This window comes from Oncorhynchus mykiss, chromosome 16 (genome assembly GCF_057628025.1).
Source record: "Oncorhynchus mykiss isolate SJ-2025 chromosome 16, ASM5762802v1, whole genome shotgun sequence".
In the NCBI taxonomy this organism is placed as follows: Eukaryota; Metazoa; Chordata; class Actinopteri; order Salmoniformes; family Salmonidae; genus Oncorhynchus; species Oncorhynchus mykiss.
The window spans coordinates 30,543,762-30,563,658 of record NC_143037.1 but is presented as its reverse complement, the minus strand read 5'-3'; the positions used below and the strand labels follow the sequence as shown (position 1 = coordinate 30,563,658).

General features: G+C 44.6%; 1 protein-coding gene across 1 annotated transcript; it reads right to left on the bottom strand.

The window, feature by feature from the left end:
• Nucleotides 1-1,026: 1,026 nt before the first annotated feature.
• LOC110491799 (leucine-rich repeat, immunoglobulin-like domain and transmembrane domain-containing protein 1) lies at nt 1,027-18,880 on the bottom strand. Its single transcript, XM_021565564.3, has 4 exons — nt 18,242-18,880; nt 17,289-17,749; nt 15,565-15,870; nt 1,027-4,394 (listed from the first exon to the last, which is right to left on the bottom strand). Exons 1-4 carry the CDS (start codon nt 18,361-18,363, stop codon nt 3,331-3,333), a joined length of 1,953 nt encoding a protein of 650 aa, XP_021421239.3. The 5' UTR covers nt 18,364-18,880; the 3' UTR covers nt 1,027-3,330.
• Nucleotides 18,881-19,897: the final 1,017 nt, after the last annotated feature.

Sequence of the window (19,897 nt, the reverse complement as noted above, 5' to 3'; positions counted from 1 at the left end):
TCTGGACTATCAGACCAAAGGACAGATTTCCACCAGTTGAATGTCCATTGCTCGTGTTTCTTGGCCCAAGCAAGTCTCTTCTTATTATTGGTGTCCTTTGGTAGTGGTTTCTTCGCAGCAATCGACCACAAAGGCCTGATTCACGCAGTCTCCTCTGAGCAGTTGATGTTGAGATGAGTCTGCTACTTGAACTCTGTGAAGCATTTATTTGGGCTGCAATCTGAGGTGCAGTTAACTCTAATGAACTTATCCCCTGCAGCAGAGGACACTCTGGGTCTTCCTTTCCTGTGGCTGTCATCATGAGAGCCAGTTTCATCACAGCGCTGGATGTTTTTTGCGACTGCACTTGAATAAACTTTTAAAGTTCTTAACATTTTCTGTATTGACTGACCTTCATGTCTTAAAGTAATGATGGACTGCCATTTCTCTTTGCTTATTTGAGCTGTTCTTGCCATAATATGGACTTGGTCTTTTACCAAATAGGGATACCTTCTATATACCATCCCTACCTTGTCACAACACAACTGACAGGCTAAAATGCATTAACAAGGAAAGAAATTCCACAAATTTACTTTTACAAGGCACAACTACTTTAATTACGTTTTCATTGGCATGATAAACAAACTTAGGGATGACATGCCAGCAACAAATGCTGACACTACACATCCAAGTATATCTGACCAAATTTTGAAAGACAAGAATTGTACTTTTGAATTCTGTAAAGTCAGTGTGGAAGAGGTGAAAAAATTGTTGTCTATCAACAATGACAACCCACTGGGGTCTGACAATCTGGATGGAAAATGACTGAGGATAATAGCAGACGATATTACCACATCTTCAATTTAAGCCTACTAGAAATTGTGTGCCCTCAGTTCTGGAGGGAAGCTAAAGTAATTCTGCTACCCAAGAATAGTAAAGCCACCTTTACTGGCTCAGCACACATATAGGGAACATTCAACAAGCATGGCACTTACACAAATGACAGATGATTGGCTGAGAGAAATTGATTATATATATTTTTTAAATTACGTTTTAAAATTGTACCTTTATTTAACTAGGCAAGTCAGTAAAGAAAAAATCTTATTTACAATGACGGCCTACTCTGGCCAAGCCTGGACAACGCTAGGCCAAGGAAGAACACCATTTATTATGGGGATCCATAATAAATACAAATACCTGTTAATTGAAATGCATTCCAGGTGAATGCATCAAGAAACTGGTTGAGAGAATGCCAAGATTGTGCAAAGCTGTCATCAAGGCAAAGGGTGGCTACTTTGAAGAATCTCAGATATAAAATGTTTTTTGATTTGTTTTAAAGAAAATTGGTTACTACATGATGCCATATGTGTTTTTTCATAGTGATGATATCTTCACTATTATTCTACAATGTGGAAAATAGTAAAAAATAAAAGAAAACCCCTGGAATGAGTAGGTGTGTCCAAACTTTTGACTGATACTGTATAGTTTTGGTATAATGTGTATATTTATGTTGTATACAGGGCACATTTGTAAAAGAGACCTAGGACTCAATATGTCTTCCATGTTAAAATAAAGGTTAAATAAAATAACAGGATTCCTATTAACTTTTCGGAGATGCTTTTTGGATTCGGGCCCAGGGCCAGGATTCATAAAGCCCTTCAGAGTAGGAGTTCTAATCTAGAATCAGGGGCTGTATCCACAAATCATGCATGAAGCCATTTTAGTCATAACCCACTGGGCAAAAACTGGTTGAATCAATGTTGTTTCCACATCATTTCAACAAAGAAATGAGATGAAGTGGTCAACGTAAGGGAATTTTGTATTTTTTTTCACCCAACTCTTTTTCACCTAACCTAAATCCAATGACATGGTGCCATTTTTTGTTAAATTCAAGTTAGGTGACAACTCAACCAAAATTAAATCAAAACTAGATGTTGAATTGACGCCTGTGCCCAGTGGGAAGAGTCCTACCTAGTCGACAGATATTTAGGAGATCATATGTGCGGTCCTAACTAGCTATACAGAAAATTGCTTTGGAGTTGATGAAAGAATGTTTTGATATTTTTATATAAGCAACCCATGAATTATCTAGAAGTACCTGCACCAGTATCTCTTGCATTTTTGAAAATAATTTCTAATTCATATTACTTGATGTACAGTGACATACACTGTGGGGGTCTGAAGTGTGCTATAGATTTCACAGACGGTGACACGTGATTGGTTATTCCCCCAATTCGCAATAATGTCAATGAGTGTCATGACTATATTTTCTTTGTGTAATTACCAGTTGAGATAAACTTTTCTGAGTTGATTTTCGTAGTTTAAACCTACTCTGAGCTGGGATTTTTTTAATTATTGTCTTAAAACGTGTTTTAACAGGATTCCTAGGCCCTTTTCTGGAACACTTTGTGGATATGGCCCCAGGTCCCCCTGTCCATGTTATCTCATTTATTATGATCCAAAAGGCTAAAGTGTTCCTAGAGCAGCACTCCTTTGAGACTAATGAATATTGGCCCAGATGTCCTTCTTTCAGACTTTTACTTGATAACTTAACTATGATAAATCTGTAGGGCTCATTTGAGGGCTCATTTACAACTGATAGTCCCCCAGAAGTGTAAAAACAAATTACATCATTAGCATTCTCTCTGTTGAAATAGTATACATTTCAGATGTGAAAAAATTAAGGATAAAAATGTCAAAACTCCTTTAAACGGATATTTCCATGATGGTGCATCGTCCAAGCGTCCTCTCATAGAACCCCCGATATGGTGGCACCCAACATGGTGGGAGAGGTGGGGGAGAGTCCTGTGCCCTGTGTGTGTGGGGGGGAACATGGTGAGAGAAAGGGAGACAACCAGATATGTGTGTTGGACTGTGATGAGCATTTCGACAAGGTGTGTGTGTGGGGCTGTGGTGAAACTTAGTGAGAGGGTGAGGTTTGTGTATGGGGCTGTGGTTGGGGTGAGATGTGTGTGTAGGACTGTGCTGAGAGTGAGGGAGAGTATAGGATATGTGTGGGTGGCTTTGGTGAGGCTGAGAGAAAGGATTAGGTGTGTGGGGACGAGGTTTGTGTGTGGGGCTATGGTGAGGGTGAGGAGTGTGTGTGGAGCTATGGTGAGGGAGAGGAGTGTGTGTGGAGCAATGGTGAGGATGAGATGTGTGTGTGGGGCTATGATGGGGATGATGTGTGTGTGTGGGGCTATGATGGGGATTATGTGTGTGTCTGGGGCTATGATGGGGATGATGTGTGTGTCTGGGGCTATGCTGTAGAGGAGTTGTGTGTGTGGAGATGTGTTGAGCCAGAGGGTGCGAGTGTGGGAGATGGCATGGGGAAGGAGCTGGAGCATGAAGTCAGCAGAAGTACTCGTTGGGCTGACCCTCTATCTTTGCCGTGGCCTCAGAGTCCAAACTGGATCGGGCCGACAGCAGCCGGTTGGACTCCTCAGGGTTGAGTCTGGTCAGGTACTCACCCTCCAACCCTTTAGCCTTGGTTCCGGGGGACAGCGTCTCAAAAGTCACATACGAGTCCTGGATGTCCTTGGACTTCTTGCCCCAAATCTTCTGGATGCGCCTCTTGAGCGCACCACAGCAGACAATTACGGTGAGTGGCACAGCAATGACACAAGCCACGGTAATCACGATGACGTTGATGAGCTTCTGGGTCCCAGCGGCACTGGCCGCCTCGTCGGTGGAGAAGATGACACACTGCTCCTTCTTGGGGATCAGGCCCCGGACACACACGCAGGCAATGTACTTAGTCTTGGGCACCAGGCCCTCGATGAAGACCCGATTCTGACCCGCTGCCACGTTGATCTTGCGCATGTCTCTTTCGCCGAAGACGGCATAGAGCACACTGAAGGCTGTGGTGTTCTTGGCCTTGGGCGCCCGCCAGTTCAGGGTGATGGTGTTCTCCGTATCGCCCAACACCTTGACCGAGCGAACTATCCGGTCAGGGTCATACTGGGCCTGGGCCAGGTTGCTCAGGTTGGTCTTCTCCAGCTCCAGGAGTCCGTCTGGACTGGGCAACTTGGCTGGTCCAGGGGTGGCTCTATCTGCCACACTTCCCACTACCACACCTTCAGGCTCAGGGCTGGAGTCCACAACAGCAGGTGGGGGTTGAGGGTTGGGGGTGGGAACCACTAACCTATCCACCAGTTTCTCCTGGTATGCTGCCTTCCCCATCCCGTTGGGTTTGTTGACTTTGTTTTTTTTTACAGTAGCAGCAACCACGCTGGTTTGGTTGTTGTTATTGTCGGGTTTTGGGGGAGCGTCAGAGACAACCAGGGAGATGATGGTCTCTGCATTTCCGGCGTAGTTAGTGGCCTTGCAGACATACTTCCCTGAGTCACGGTAGGACACGGCTGGGACACTGAGGATGGACCAGATAATGCCTTCCTTGGAGTTCTCCTGCTGGACTGTAGAGCAAGAGAAGAGACATGGACACATTATTAGTCAGAGTAAAAAAATCGAAATACTAAAAAGTAATACAAAGACAGGGGAGATTCCCATTTAAAGTGTTTTTTAATGCAGGGGCCATATCCACAAAGCGTCTCAGAAAAGGTCCTAGGAATCCTGTTAAAACCTTTTAAGACAAACTCTGAATAATATCAATTCGTTAAAGTTTATCTCAGCTGGTAATCATGACAGTTTAAGGTACTACAAAGGAAAGATAGCGATGATGCTCATTGACATTGTTGCAATTTTGTTATTGTTTTTATTTAACCTTTATTTAACTAGACAAGTCAGTTGAAAACAAATTCTTCTTTTATAATGACGGCCTACCCCAGTCAAACCCGCCCCTAACCCACCAACGCTAGGCAGATTGTGTGCCGCCCTATGGGACTCCCAATCATGATACAGTCTGGGATCAAATCAGGGTCTTTAGTGACAGCACTGAGATCTTGCGCTGAGATCAAATCAAATTGTATTGGTCACATACACATGGTTAGCAGATGTTATTGCAAGTGTAGCAAAATGCTTGTGCTTCTAGTTCCGACAGTGGAGCAATATCTAACAAGTAATATCTAACAATTCCACAACAAATACCTAATACACACACATCTAAGTAAAGGAATGGAATAAGAATATATAAATATATGGATGAGCAATGTCAGAGCGGCATAGGCTAAGATGCAATAGATAGTGAATAATACAGTATATATATATATATATATATATATATATATATATATATATATATATATATATATATATATTGTATTATTTACTATATGAGGTGAGTAATGCAAGATACGTAAACATTATTAAAGTGGCACTATTAAAGTGACTACTGTTCCATTTATTAAAGTGGCCAATTATTTCAAGTCTGTATGTAGGCAGCAGCCTCTCTGTGCAGTGCCTTAGATGCAGTGCCTTAGACCACTGTGCCACTCGGGAGCCCCAAATAAAGGGGAATAACTAATTGCGACGAGGCATTGTGTCACGCCCTGACCTTAGAAATCATTTTTATGTCTCTATTTTGTTTTGGTCAGGGCGTGAGTTGGGGTGGGCATTCTATGTTTTCTATTTCTTTGTGTTTGGCTGGGTATGGTTCTCAATCAGGGACAGCTGTCTATCGTTGTCTTTGATTGGTAACCATACTTAGGTAACCTTTTCCCACCTGTGTGTGTGTGGGAGGTTGACATTCTTTATGGCACTTAGCCTTAAGCTTCACGGTTTTGTTATGTAGTGTGTATTGTTTTGTTCGGCGGCTTTTCTTAATTAAAGAACATGTACGCTCACCACTCCGCACGGTGGTCCACTCCTTCCAACAGCTGTGACAGAACCTCCCACCACCAAAGGAACAAGCAGCGTGGTGAAAGGGACTCCTGGACAGATGAGCAGCGCTATCTGGAGTATGAGACAACCTAGGAGGAGATAGAGAGGTGGTCGATTGACCCAGGGAGAGTGCCGGAGCCCGCCTGGGATTCTCTAGAACAGTGCGAGTAGGGATACCGGAGAATGGTGTTGGCGACACGAAAATGGCCGGCAAGGAAGCCCGAGAGGCAGCCCCAAAAAAAATTTGGGGGGGGCACACTCTGTGTGGCAGAGTCAGGTATTAGACCTGAGCCAAGTCCCCGTGCTTACCGTGGCTATGGGGTGATGCTCACTGTGTCAAGGCGGAGCATTCACAGGCCGGTGTGCTCGGTGCCAGCGTCCCGCATTTGCCGGGTGGAAGCTGGCATCCAGCCAGAATGGTTGGGGCCAGCTCTGCGCTCGAGACCGCCAGTGCGCCTCCACGGCCCAGTGAATCCGGTGCCTTGGCCACCAAGCAAGAGGCCTCATGGATGTCTCCCCAGCCTGGTGAGTCCTGTGCCTGCTCCCAGAGCCAGAGTCGCCCTCCTGTCCGGAGCTGCCAGAGTCGCCCTCCTGTCCGGAGCTGCCAGAGTCGCCCTCCTATCCGGAGCTGCCAGAGTCGCCCTCCTGTCCGGAGCTGCCAGAGTCGCCCTCCTGTCCGGAGCTGCCAGAGTCGCCCTCCTGTCCGGAGCTGCCAGAGTCGCCCTCCTGTCCGGAGCTGCCAGAGTCGCCCTCCTGTCCGGAGCTGCCAGAGTCGCCCTCCTGTCCGGAGCTGCCAGAGTCGCCCTCCTGTCCGGAGCTGCCAGAGTCGCCCTCCTGTCCGGAGCTGCCAGAGTCGCCCTCCTGTCCGGAGCTGCCAGAGTCGCCCTCCTGTCCGGAGCTGCCAGAGTCGCCCTCCTGTCCGGTGCTGCCAGAGTCGCCCTCCTGTCCGGTGCTGCCAGAGTCGCCCTCCTGTCCGGTGCTGCCAGAGTCGCCCTCCTGTCCGGTGCTGCCAGAGTCGCCCTCCTGTCCGGTGCTGCCAGAGTCGCCCTCCTGTCCGGTGCTGCCAGAGTCGCCCTCCTGTCCGGTGCTGCCAGAGTCGCCCTCCTGTCCGGTGCTGCCAGAGTCGCCCTCCTGTCCGGAGCTGCCAGAGTCAACCTCCTGTCCGGGGCCCGCTGCAAGGGTCCCCAGTCCGGGTTCAGCGGCGAGGGTCCACGTCCCGTACCAGAGCCGCCACCGTGGATAGATGCCCATCCAGACCCTCCCCTATAGGTTCAGGTTTTGCGGCCGGAGTCCGCACCTTTGGTGTCACGAACTGACCCTGTCTACACTACCTGTGGTTGTATTTCAAGGCCTACCTTCAGACTCTTTGCTTGACATCATGGGAAAATCAAAAGAAATCAGCCAAGACCTCAGAAAAAATTGTACACCTCCACAAGAAGAAATGTCCTCTGGTCTGATTAAACAAAAATATAACTGTTTGGCCATAATGACCATCATTATGTTTGGAGGAAAAAGGGGAGGATTGCAAGCAGAAGAACACCATCCCAACCGTGAAGCACGGGGGTGGCAGCATCATGTTGTGGGGTGCTTTACTGTGGGAGGGACTGGTGCAATTCACAAAATAGATGGCATGATGAGGGAGGAAAATTATGTGGATATATTGAAGCAACATCTCAAGACATCAGTGAGGAAGTTAAAGCTTGGTCGCAAATGGATCTTTTAATGAAAAATGACCCCAAGCATACTTCCAAAGTTGTGGCAAAATGACTTAACTTCTTATGGTATAGGGGACGCTTGCGTCCCACTTGGCCAAAAAATAGGGAAAATGCAGCGCGGCAAATTCAAATAAATTGATATAAAAATCAAACTTTCATTAAATCACACATGTAAGATACTCAATTAAAGCTACACTCGTTGTGAATCCAGCCAGCATGTCAGATTTTTAAAAGGCTTTTTGGCGAAAGCATAAAAAGCTATTATCTGATGATAGCACAACAGTAAAAAAAGAGGGTAGCATATTTCAACCCTGCAGGTGCTACACAAAACGCAGAAATAAAATATAAAACATTCCTTACCTTTGACGAGCTTCTTTTGTTGGCACTCCAATATGTGCCATAAACATCACAATTGGTCCTTTTGTTCGATTAATTCCGTCCATATATATTCAAAATGTCAATTTATTTGACGCGTTTGATCCAGAAAAACACAGCTTCCAAAATGCGCAAAGTCACTACAAAATATTTCAAAAATTGCCTATAGACTTTGCCAAAATATTTCGAACTACTTTTGTAATACAACTTTAGGTATTTTTAAACGTTAATAATCGATCAAATTGAAGACGGGTCTATCTGTTTTCATTAGAGGACGAGAGGAAACGAACGCTAATTTTCAAGTCCCTTTTCCAGGATGGCCGTACTTCTTCATTGCACAAATGAAAAAACCTCAACCAAATTGCAAAGACTGGTGACATCCAGTGGAAGTGGTAGGAACTGAAAACAAGTTCCTAAGAAATATCGTTTGCCAATGAGAAATCAGTGAACAGACAGAGACCTCAAAAAAGAAAATTCTGTTAGTCCTCAGGGTTTTGCCTGCTACATAAGTTCTGTTATACTCACAGACATGATTTAAACAGTTTTAGAAACTTCAGAGTGTTTTATATCCAAAAATATGGCAGAGTCAGGTATTAGACCTGAGCCAAGTCCCCGTGCTTACCGTGGCTATGGGGTGATGCTCACGGTGTCAAGGCGGAGCATTCACAGGCCGGTGTGCTCGGTGCCAGCGTCCCGCATTTGCCGGGTGGAAGCTGGCATCCAGCCAGAATGGTTGGGGCCAGCTCTGCGCTCGAGACCGCCAGTGCGCCTCCACGGCCCAGTGAATCCGGTGCCTTGGCCAAGCAAGAGGCCTCATGGATGTCTCCCCAGCCTGGTGAGTCCTGTGCCTGCTCCCAGAGCCAGAGTCGCACTCCTGTCCGGAGCTGCCAGAGTCGCCCTCCTGTCCGGAGCTGCCAGAGTCGCCCTCCTGTCCGGAGCTGCCAGAGTCGCCCTCCTGTCCGGAGCTGCCAGAGTCGCCCTCCTGTCCGGAGCTGCCAGAGTCGCCCTCCTGTCCGGAGCTGCCAGAGTCGCCCTCCTGTCCGGAGCTGCCAGAGTCGCCCTCCTGTCCGGAGCTGCCAGAGTCGCCCTCCTGTCCGGAGCTGCCAGAGTCGCCCTCCTGTCCGGTGCTGCCAGAGTCGCCCTCCTGTCCGGTGCTGCCAGAGTCGCCCTCCTGTCCGGTGCTGCCAGAGTCGCCCTCCTGTCCGGTGCTGCCAGAGTCGCCCTCCTGTCCGGTGCTGCCAGAGTCGCCCTCCTGTCCGGTGCTGCCAGAGTCGCCCTCCTGTCCGGTGCTGCCAGAGTCGCCCTCCTGTCCGGTGCTGCCAGAGTCGCCCTCCTGTCCGGTGCTGCCAGAGTCGCCCTCCTGTCCGGAGCTGCCAGAGTCAACCTCCTGTCCGGGGCCCGCTGCAAGGGTCCCCAGTCCGGGGTCAGCGGCGAGGGTCCACGTCCCGTACCAGAGCCGCCACCGTGGATAGATGCCCATCCAGACCCTCCCCTATAGGTTCAGGTTTTGCGGCCGGAGTCCGCACCTTTGGTGTCACGAACTGACCCTGTCTACACTACCTGTGGTTGTATTTCAAGGCCTACCTTCAGACTCTTTGCTTGACATCATGGGAAAATCAAAAGAAATCAGCCAAGACCTCAGAAAAAATTGTACACCTCCACAAGAAGAAATGTCCTCTGGTCTGATTAAACAAAAATATAACTGTTTGGCCATAATGACCATCATTATGTTTGGAGGAAAAAGGGGAGGATTGCAAGCAGAAGAACACCATCCCAACCGTGAAGCACGGGGGTGGCAGCATCATGTTGTGGGGTGCTTTACTGTGGGAGGGACTGGTGCAATTCACAAAATAGATGGCATGATGAGGGAGGAAAATTATGTGGATATATTGAAGCAACATCTCAAGACATCAGTGAGGAAGTTAAAGCTTGGTCGCAAATGGATCTTTTAATGAAAAATGACCCCAAGCATACTTCCAAAGTTGTGGCAAAATGACTTAACTTCTTATGGTATAGGGGACGCTTGCGTCCCACTTGGCCAAAAAATAGGGAAAATGCAGCGCGGCAAATTCAAATAAATTGATATAAAAATCAAACTTTCATTAAATCACACATGTAAGATACTCAATTAAAGCTACACTCGTTGTGAATCCAGCCAGCATGTCAGATTTTTAAAAGGCTTTTTGGCGAAAGCATAAAAAGCTATTATCTGATGATAGCACAACAGTAAAAAAAGAGGGTAGCATATTTCAACCCTGCAGGTGCTACACAAAACGCAGAAATAAAATATAAAACATTCCTTACCTTTGACGAGCTTCTTTTGTTGGCACTCCAATATGTGCCATAAACATCACAATTGGTCCTTTTGTTCGATTAATTCCGTCCATATATATTCAAAATGTCAATTTATTTGACGCGTTTGATCCAGAAAAACACAGCTTCCAAAATGCGCAAAGTCACTACAAAATATTTCAAAAATTGCCTATAGACTTTGCCAAAATATTTCGAACTACTTTTGTAATACAACTTTAGGTATTTTTAAACGTTAATAATCGATCAAATTGAAGACGGGTCTATCTGTTTTCATTAGAGGACGAGAGGAAACGAACGCTAATTTTCAAGTCCCTTTTCCAGGATGGCCGTACTTCTTCATTGCACAAATGAAAAAACCTCAACCAAATTGCAAAGACTGGTGACATCCAGTGGAAGTGGTAGGAACTGAAAACAAGTTCCTAAGAAATATCGTTTGCCAATGAGAAATCAGTGAACAGACAGAGACCTCAAAAAAGAAAATTCTGTTAGTCCTCAGGGTTTTGCCTGCTACATAAGTTCTGTTATACTCACAGACATGATTTAAACAGTTTTAGAAACTTCAGAGTGTTTTATATCCAAAAATATGGCAGAGTCAGGTATTAGACCTGAGCCAAGTCCCCGTGCTTACCGTGGCTATGGGGTGATGCTCACGGTGTCAAGGCGGAGCATTCACAGGCCGGTGTGCTCGGTGCCAGCGTCCCGCATTTGCCGGGTGGAAGCTGGCATCCAGCCAGAATGGTTGGGGCCAGCTCTGCGCTCGAGACCGCCAGTGCGCCTCCACGGCCCAGTGAATCCGGTGCCTTGGCCAAGCAAGAGGCCTCATGGATGTCTCCCCAGCCTGGTGAGTCCTGTGCCTGCTCCCAGAGCCAGAGTCGCACTCCTGTCCGGAGCTGCCAGAGTCGCCCTCCTGTCCGGAGCTGCCAGAGTCGCCCTCCTGTCCGGAGCTGCCAGAGTCGCCCTCCTGTCCGGAGCTGCCAGAGTCGCCCTCCTGTCCGGAGCTGCCAGAGTCGCCCTCCTGTCCGGAGCTGCCAGAGTCGCCCTCCTGTCCGGAGCTGCCAGAGTCGCCCTCCTGTCCGGTGCTGCCAGAGTCGCCCTCCTGTCCGGTGCTGCCAGAGTCGCCCTCCTGTCCGGTGCTGCCAGAGTCGCCCTCCTGTCCGGTGCTGCCAGAGTCGCCCTCCTGTCCGGTGCTGCCAGAGTCGCCCTCCTGTCCGGTGCTGCCAGAGTCGCCCTCCTGTCCGGTGCTGCCAGAGTCGCCCTCCTGTCCGGAGCTGCCAGAGTCAACCTCCTGTCCGGGGCCCGCTGCAAGGGTCCCCAGTCCGGGGTCAGCGGCGAGGGTCCACGTCCCGTACCAGAGCCGCCACCGTGGATAGATGCCCATCCAGACCCTCCCCTATAGGTTCAGGTTTTGCGGCCGGAGTCCGCACCTTTGGTTTCACGAACTGACCCTGTCTACACTACCTGTGGTTGTATTTCAAGGCCTACCTTCAGACTCTTTGCTTGACATCATGGGAAAATCAAAAGAAATCAGCCAAGACCTCAGAAAAAATTGTACACCTCCACAAGAAGAAATGTCCTCTGGTCTGATTAAACAAAAATATAACTGTTTGGCCATAATGACCATCATTATGTTTGGAGGAAAAAGGGGAGGATTGCAAGCAGAAGAACACCATCCCAACCGTGAAGCACGGGGGTGGCAGCATCATGTTGTGGGGTGCTTTACTGTGGGAGGGACTGGTGCAATTCACAAAATAGATGGCATGATGAGGGAGGAAAATTATGTGGATATATTGAAGCAACATCTCAAGACATCAGTGAGGAAGTTAAAGCTTGGTCGCAAATGGATCTTTTAATGAAAAATGACCCCAAGCATACTTCCAAAGTTGTGGCAAAATTACTTAACTTCTTATGGTATAGGGGACGCTTGCGTCCCACTTGGCCAAAAAATAGGGAAAATGCAGCGCGGCAAATTCAAATAAATTGATATAAAAATCAAACTTTCATTAAATCACACATGTAAGATACTCAATTAAAGCTACACTCGTTGTGAATCCAGCCAGCATGTCAGATTTTTAAAAGGCTTTTTGGCGAAAGCATAAAAAGCTATTATCTGATGATAGCACAACAGTAAAAAAAGAGGGTAGCATATTTCAACCCTGCAGGTGCTACACAAAACGCAGAAATAAAATATAAAACATTCCTTACCTTTGACGAGCTTCTTTTGTTGGCACTCCAATATGTGCCATAAACATCACAATTGGTCCTTTTGTTCGATTAATTCCGTCCATATATATTCAAAATGTCAATTTATTTGACGCGTTTGATCCAGAAAAACACAGCTTCCAAAATGCGCAAAGTCACTACAAAATATTTCAAAAATTGCCTATAGACTTTGCCAAAATATTTCGAACTACTTTTGTAATACAACTTTAGGTATTTTTAAACGTTAATAATCGATCAAATTGAAGACGGGTCTATCTGTTTTCATTAGAGGACGAGAGGAAACTAACGCTAATTTTCAAGTCCCTTTTCCAGGATGGCCGTACTTCTTCATTGCACAAATGAAAAAACCTCAACCAAATTGCAAAGACTGGTGACATCCAGTGGAAGTGGTAGGAACTGAAAACAAGTTCCTAAGAAATATCGTTTGCCAATGAGAAATCAGTGAACAGACAGAGACCTCAAAAAAGAAAATTCTGTTAGTCCTCAGGGTTTTGCCTGCTACATAAGTTCTGTTATACTCACAGACATGATTTAAACAGTTTTAGAAACTTCAGAGTGTTTTATATCCAAAAATATACATATCTTATATTCTTGGCATGAGTAGCAGGAAGTTGAAATTGGGCACGCTATTTATCCAAAAGTGAAAATGCTGCCCCCTATACCTTAATAAGAAGTTAAGGACAACAAAGTCAAGGTATTGGAGTGGCCATTACAAAGCCCTGACCTCAATCCCAAAGAAAATGTGTGGGCAGAACTGAAAAAGCATGTGCGAGCAAGGAGGCCTAAAACCTGACTGCATGCGTTACACCAGCTCTGTCAGGAGGAATGGGCCAAAATTCACCCAACTTTTTGTGGGAAGCTTATGGAAGACTATACGAAACGTTTGACCCAAGTTAAACAATTTAATGGCAATGCTACCAAATACTAATTGAGTGTATGTAAACTTCTGACCCACTGGGAATGTGATGAAAGAAATAAAAGCTGAAATAAATCATTCTCTACTCTTATTCTTATTCTATACATTTCACATTCTTAAAACAAAGTGGTGATCCTAACTGACCTAAGACAGGGAATTTTTACTAGGATTAAAATGTCAGGAATTGTGAAAAACGGAGTTTAAATGTATTTGGCTAAGGTGTATTTAAACTTCCGACTTCAACTGTGCGTGTATCGCCAGCTGAATACATTACAAATGGTTAAGAAATCTACCACTCTATAGACCAAGCAGACTAAGAAGTGAACGGGATGTTGCAAAATGGTTTAAAACTACAACTCTACCAAAGGACAAGACTAGAGAACGTGAGGACCCTGGTCCCCACATTGAAATGGTTACCACTTTATAGACCAAACAGACTGAGGTATAAGCCGAATGTTGCAAAATGGTTATAAACTCTGAAACTATCGATCACTACAGAAGAAGCAAATCCTAGACATCGCGTTATCAGTCTGCAGATGAAAACGTACGTAGCCTAGGATGAGAACACCAACAACCTCTGAAGCATTCTAACGGGATGAACTCAAAAGAACTACTGTACAGGTTATGTCGAAGTATCTATTCTTACCACCACCATGAGCAGGAGCTCTACCTAAGGATACAGTGCATTGCGAAAGTATTCGGCCCCTTTGAACTTTGCGACCTTTTGCCACATTTCAGGCTTCAAACATAAAGATATAAAACTGTATTTTTTTGTGAAGAATCAACAACAAGTGGGACACAATCATGAAGTGGAATGACATTTATTGGATATTTCAAACTTTTTTAACAAATCAAAAACTGAAAAATTGGGCGTGCAAAATTATTAATAATAATTGTAATAATACATTAATACACTGTAATCGATAAGATATGAAAATATCTGAAGAGAGTTCAATTCGGGAAATAATAACTCTTTAAACAACATTTTCCCATGGTGCCCCGACTTCCTAGTTAATTAATGTGTACATGATTAAGTTAATCACATAATAATTACACATGGAGAATTGATTTGATAATATAACAGTCTTCACTTTAATGATAGTCACGTCACGACAATGATATATGATAAACAGAGTAGCAGCAGTGTATATGATGATTGTATGTGAGTCAGTATAAATGTATGTGAATATTATGTGTGTGTTAGATAATGATGGAGTGAGTGTTTGTCTGTGTGTTTTGTTGTGTCAGTTTGTGTGAGTGTGTAGGGCCCTATGAGTGTGTATAGAGACAGAGCAAAAAAATAAAATAAATACAAGGGTCAACTCAGATCGTCCGTGTAGCCAGTTGTTCGCTATTTAGTTAGCCATTTAGTAGTCTTATGGCTTGTGGATAGAAGCTCTTCAGGAGCCTTTTGGTGTCAGACTTGATGCACCGGTACCGGTTGCCATACGGAAGCAGACTTCCCTGGATGGCAGGGAGTTTAAGCCCAGTGATGTACTGGGCTGTCTGCACCACCCTCTGTAGCACCATGTGATCGAGGGCGGTGCTATTGCCATACCAAGCATGGGTGCAGCAGGAAAAAAATGCTCTAAATGGTACAGACGCAAAACTTTTTTAACCTCCTGAGGGGTAAAAGGTGCTGTCTTGCCTTCTTCACAACCGTGCACTTGTGTGTGGATCATTTTAAGTTGATATGCATAAAAATGACTTCATAATGAGATGATACATGAGTGCATTATCACTTAACTACCTACAACATATTTAGCTGGCTAGCAAAAAAAGCTTAAAAAAAGGCTTTTACTGCATTTTGCCTTTGTAGGGCAGTATGCATCACTGCTTATTTTAGTAAGATTTATGAAGTCAAGAAGCTAGGACTACTAGCTAGCTAGCTACATTGATTAGCTAGGTTCACAATGTAAACAAAAGCAACTTGTGTAATTAGAGGATAATTTAGTACAAACACTAGCAACAATTGAATGAGTATTTGAAAAACACTGGACAAAATATATTGTAGTTATGCATAATCGATGGATATGGTACAGTAGATAATATAATAAATCTGCTCTTCCCCTGTGCTCCTCTCCGCTCTCAAAACATCGTGCTCTGTGCAGCAGGTAGAACAGCACATTGATACGACGCTGATGGCAAAGAAATGCAACGTGTGTGTAGTGGAGCTAAAGCGTTATAGTGGAGCTGAAGTGTTACAGTCACACAGACAGAGAGAGAAAGGAAGAGAAGCAAACATACACAAATCCCTTGCTGACTCACCTGTCCCGTTCAGGGCTTTCCCTTCCGCCCTGCGCCAGGCCAGATCCGGGCTGGGAACGCCAATGGTCCCGCAGCGCAGCAGCACGTTGTTTCCTACCGCGCTGCGGACGTGTGCCACCGCTGTGTGGACGCGTGGCGCCTGGCACCTCCGCAGCTCGGCATCGCTGAACAGAACACCTGACAGGCTCTCGGGAGCTGCACAGCGGAGGCGTGTGTCGATTAATGCCACAGAGAACGTTGGCAACTTCTGGAACTGGACCAGGTCATACAGGCGGCAGTCACACAGCCAGGGGTTGTCATGGAGACCTGGATGGTTCAAGGTCAACTCATTAAATCACATGGCAAAATAAAATTGAACTCTGAATTCTGTGATTAATAAAATAAAAAAGGATACTAATGGGGATTGGTGGGGTCAGAGGAGAACGTAAGAGTTACAGTATGAAGTGGGGTACACGATATAAGAAGGGCCCAGAGTTTTCCCTGGTTAGGTCATGAAAAACTCCTTGGCCTGGTCTGTTTACAAACACATCGTGAATGAAAGGAATGACAGTGTCTCTCTGGTTACACATATGGCTACAGATGACTGCTGTGGATGTCTGTGTGAGGATTACTTACATTCTAGAATAAACTACAATGACGGGTGTGGTGATGACAACGATAATGACGACGGCGACAATGATGGTTAAAATTGGGATTTAGGCAGTTATTGAACAATATTCAGATCATGTTGGCTATTTCAGAAGATTTAGGAACTTAGCACACACATTTGTCTTTATATCTCTTTTTTTCTCAATTTCGAGGGATTTTTCAATCAACAACTCTGAGTGACTAAAATAGATGTAGTTTACTTAAGCCATTTTTTTTAACTCAAGTGTTTTTAGGATCGGTAAGTTGACTGAGAACACATTCTCATTTACAGCAACAACATGGGGAATAGTTACAGGGGAGATGAATGAGCCAAATGGAAGCTGGGGATGATTAGTTGGCCAGTTTGGAAATTTAGCCAGGACACCAGAGCTAACACCCCTACTCTTACAGTGAGTGCCATGGGATCTTTAGAGACAACAAAAAGTCAGGACACCAGTTTAATTAACATCCCATTCAAAAGAAGACACCCTACACAGGGAAATGCTCCCAATCACTGCCCTGGGGTATTAGACTTTTTTTTGACCAGTGGAAAGAGTACCTTCTACTGGCCCTCCAACACCACTTACCAGCAGCATCTGGTCTCCCATCCAGGGACCAACTAGGTCCAACCATGCTTAGCTTTAGAGGCAAGCCAGCAGTGGTATGCAGGTTAGTATGCTGCTGGCCAACGATGATGACAATGATGATGACGACGGCAATGATGATGGTTAAATTGAGATTTATGGAGTGATTTCACAATACTCAGATCATGTTGACTTTTTCAGAGGATTTGGAAACATATCACACATTCGTTTGTATACAGTATCTCCTTTTTTCTCCATTTCGAGGGATTTTTCAACCAACAACTCTGAGTGACTGAAAAAGATGTGGCTTACTTTACTTAAGCAATTATTTATGATGGAAAACATGCCTGATCTGAATGTATGATTGTCTTGTGGTTTTATATTAGGGATGACTTCTAGCCACATCTCCCTTGTAAATGAGAGTGCATCTCAACGGTACATGCGATCACCTGGTAAATTGTGAGGAAAAAAAGGAAAAGGGAAAAAAAATGTTAACAAATCTCTCTCCCTTACCAAGTATCATTTTGGAGTTCTCTGGGCCCTGCACAGGTTTAACTGTTAGCCAGGTGGCGAGCACCTCAGCCGGAACAGTCAGAAGGTTGTTGCTGGACAGATCCAGGTAGGTCAGGTTTTTTAAATAAATTGTGGCGTCTGCGGGAACTGAGGTCAACTGGTTGTTGTGCAAGTCGAGCAGCGTGAGGCTGGACATATCCATAAGAGACTCCCAGGGGAACGCGGTGAGGGCATTCCCATCCAGTCGCAGCTCCTCCAGATTTAACATCCCACGGAAACTGTCCGGCTTGAGAGAGGACAGCACATTGAAGGACATCCAGAGGAACTCCAGATTGGGGAGGTAACTGAAGGCTTCGCTCGGGATACGATGGATGGCTGTTTTCTCGATTCGCAGCTTGGACGTGTCCACGGGGAAACTGGCAGGCACAATGGAGATCTCGGGGTCATTGCAAATTACACTCCTGAGGAAACAAGAGGATGTGTTATACCTAGGCTTATGTTGTTTAAATAAAACATGTGGGAGGAAAGGAACACAAATATTATTATTATTTGAACTTTTTGTAAAAAGAAACAGACATTTTTGGTGTGAATTATTTATGTGAAATGTCAAATTGGGTTTTCATACAGGCTATGTGCCAATTATAGTAAATTAATTCAAAAGCCTACATGTAGGACCTAACACTCTCACTATAAACTCAACTCAGAGAAATTGTCAGAGATAGAGAGTTGGTCAACGTGCCTTTGCAAGATAATCCTGCATTAAATAAAATTGGACATCATGCACTCCCAATAATTTACTTTGTCCGCATGCTGATTTCGCAGTGAAGGTCCAACATCTGTAATCGTGCGAGAAAAGTCTCTTAAATTAAACGGAATGCGTCTGCACAAACAAATAAAAACATGCACATTAAGCGATACATTGGTTGATTTTGTCATTAGTTTCTTCTACTCACCTGGCCATAGATCCATCACTTAGGTTGTGAAAAAAACAGCTACACTGTGACGGGCACGCGCTCACCGAGGGGGGTATCGCACCTGTCGCCAGGTAGAGTCCCAAGACGAATGCGAGGAACATTTTGGCCCACTTTTATGCGTGCACTGAACAGTTAGCCTGCATGCACCCAGTCAGCACCCACTGAAGCCAAACAGACCTGCGTTTGTCATTTACTGAAATATCATTTGCACGGTTTTGTCCCACGGCTTCGCTGTCCCATAGCGATCAGACTGCTATGAGTCCCGAGATAAGAAGGATAGACAAGGATTAGCGAAAGGACTGCAGTCTTTTCATCTGGATGCATATTTCATCCTGGAATCCGATAGGCTGCGCAGAGACGTCCCTATTTATTATCACACAAAATACATCCGAAATTGTCATAATCCACTGTGATATTGTTTGTCTTTTTTCTGCGCTGCGCTGGTTTTGCCAAGGTGTGGCACCGTGGTAAAATTGGTTTGAGATTCGATGTTGGCCAGACATTCGGACGTTTAAACTTCAACAGCTCGCAAACGACTTGACCTACATAACTCAGGTTAGGCTCTTTATGAAAGAAAAAAGGTGTACAGCATTGCACAGGTTTTATTTGACCGATTCCGTTGGATTATGAAACTGGGTTCGGATTTGACGTGAAAGCTAATATTTAGGGACCATCAACAAAGTGCATGATCACAATATACAAATTGCAATATCTCCTCAACCGCGTCATTTAGCAACCTCATTTCAACTGTCAATTATTCCTCACATAGAGCAGCATGTTGCACACTCTTTGTTTTTCTCATAAAATGATTAAATTAAATATATATATATATATATATATATATATATATATATATATATATATATATATATATATATATTTATAAAAAACACTTACAATTAAATATCCGGTTGATCACATGACCTAGACACCTCAAAACAATGTTGTATTGTTCAAAGAGACACACAAAGTATGTCCTTTGGTCTCATTAAGTGCTTACACGGTTTTATGAAACTTTAGAAGTCCAATGGCTCACGTGACTTAGCAACCTAATTTTAACTGCCCATTATTCCTTGAATAGCGAGACATTTTGCACTCTCTTTAGTTCTCATAAAATTATACATTTTATTTATATATACATACAGTTGAAGTCGGAAGTTTACAAACACTTAGGTTGGAGTCATTAAAACTTGTTTTGCAACTACCCCACAAATTTCTTGATAACAAACTAGTTTTGGCAAGTCGATTAGGACATCTACTAATTGTTGTAATTTTTACAACAATTGTTTACAGACAGATAATTTCAGATATAATTAATTGCATCACAATTCCAGTGGGTCAGAAGTTTACATACACTAAGTTGACAGTGCCTTTAAACAGCTTGAAATTTTTTTGAAAATGATGTCATGGCTTTAGAGGCTTCTGATAGGCTAATTGACATCATTTGAGTTAATTGGAGGTGTACCTGTGGATGTATTTCAAAGCCTACTTTCAAACTCAGTGCCTCTTTGCTTGACATCAAAGGCAAATCAAAAGAAATCAGCCAAAAAATTGTAGACCTCCACAAGTCTGGTTCATCCTTGGGAGCACTTTCCAAACACCTGAAGGTATTATGTTCATCTGTACAAACAATAG

Coding starts and splice junctions, on each gene's coding strand:
- LOC110491799 (XM_021565564.3), bottom strand. CDS start 18,363: ATGTTCCTCGCATTCGTCTTGGGACTCTACCTGGCGACAGGTGCGATA. Junction 17,750..18,241: donor AGTGATGGATCTATGGCCAG/GTGAGTAGAAGA, acceptor TTGTTTCCTCAG/GAGTGTAATTTGCAATGACC. Junction 15,871..17,288: donor GAACTCCAAAATGATACTTG/GTAAGGGAGAGA, acceptor TGAACCATCCAG/GTCTCCATGACAACCCCTGG.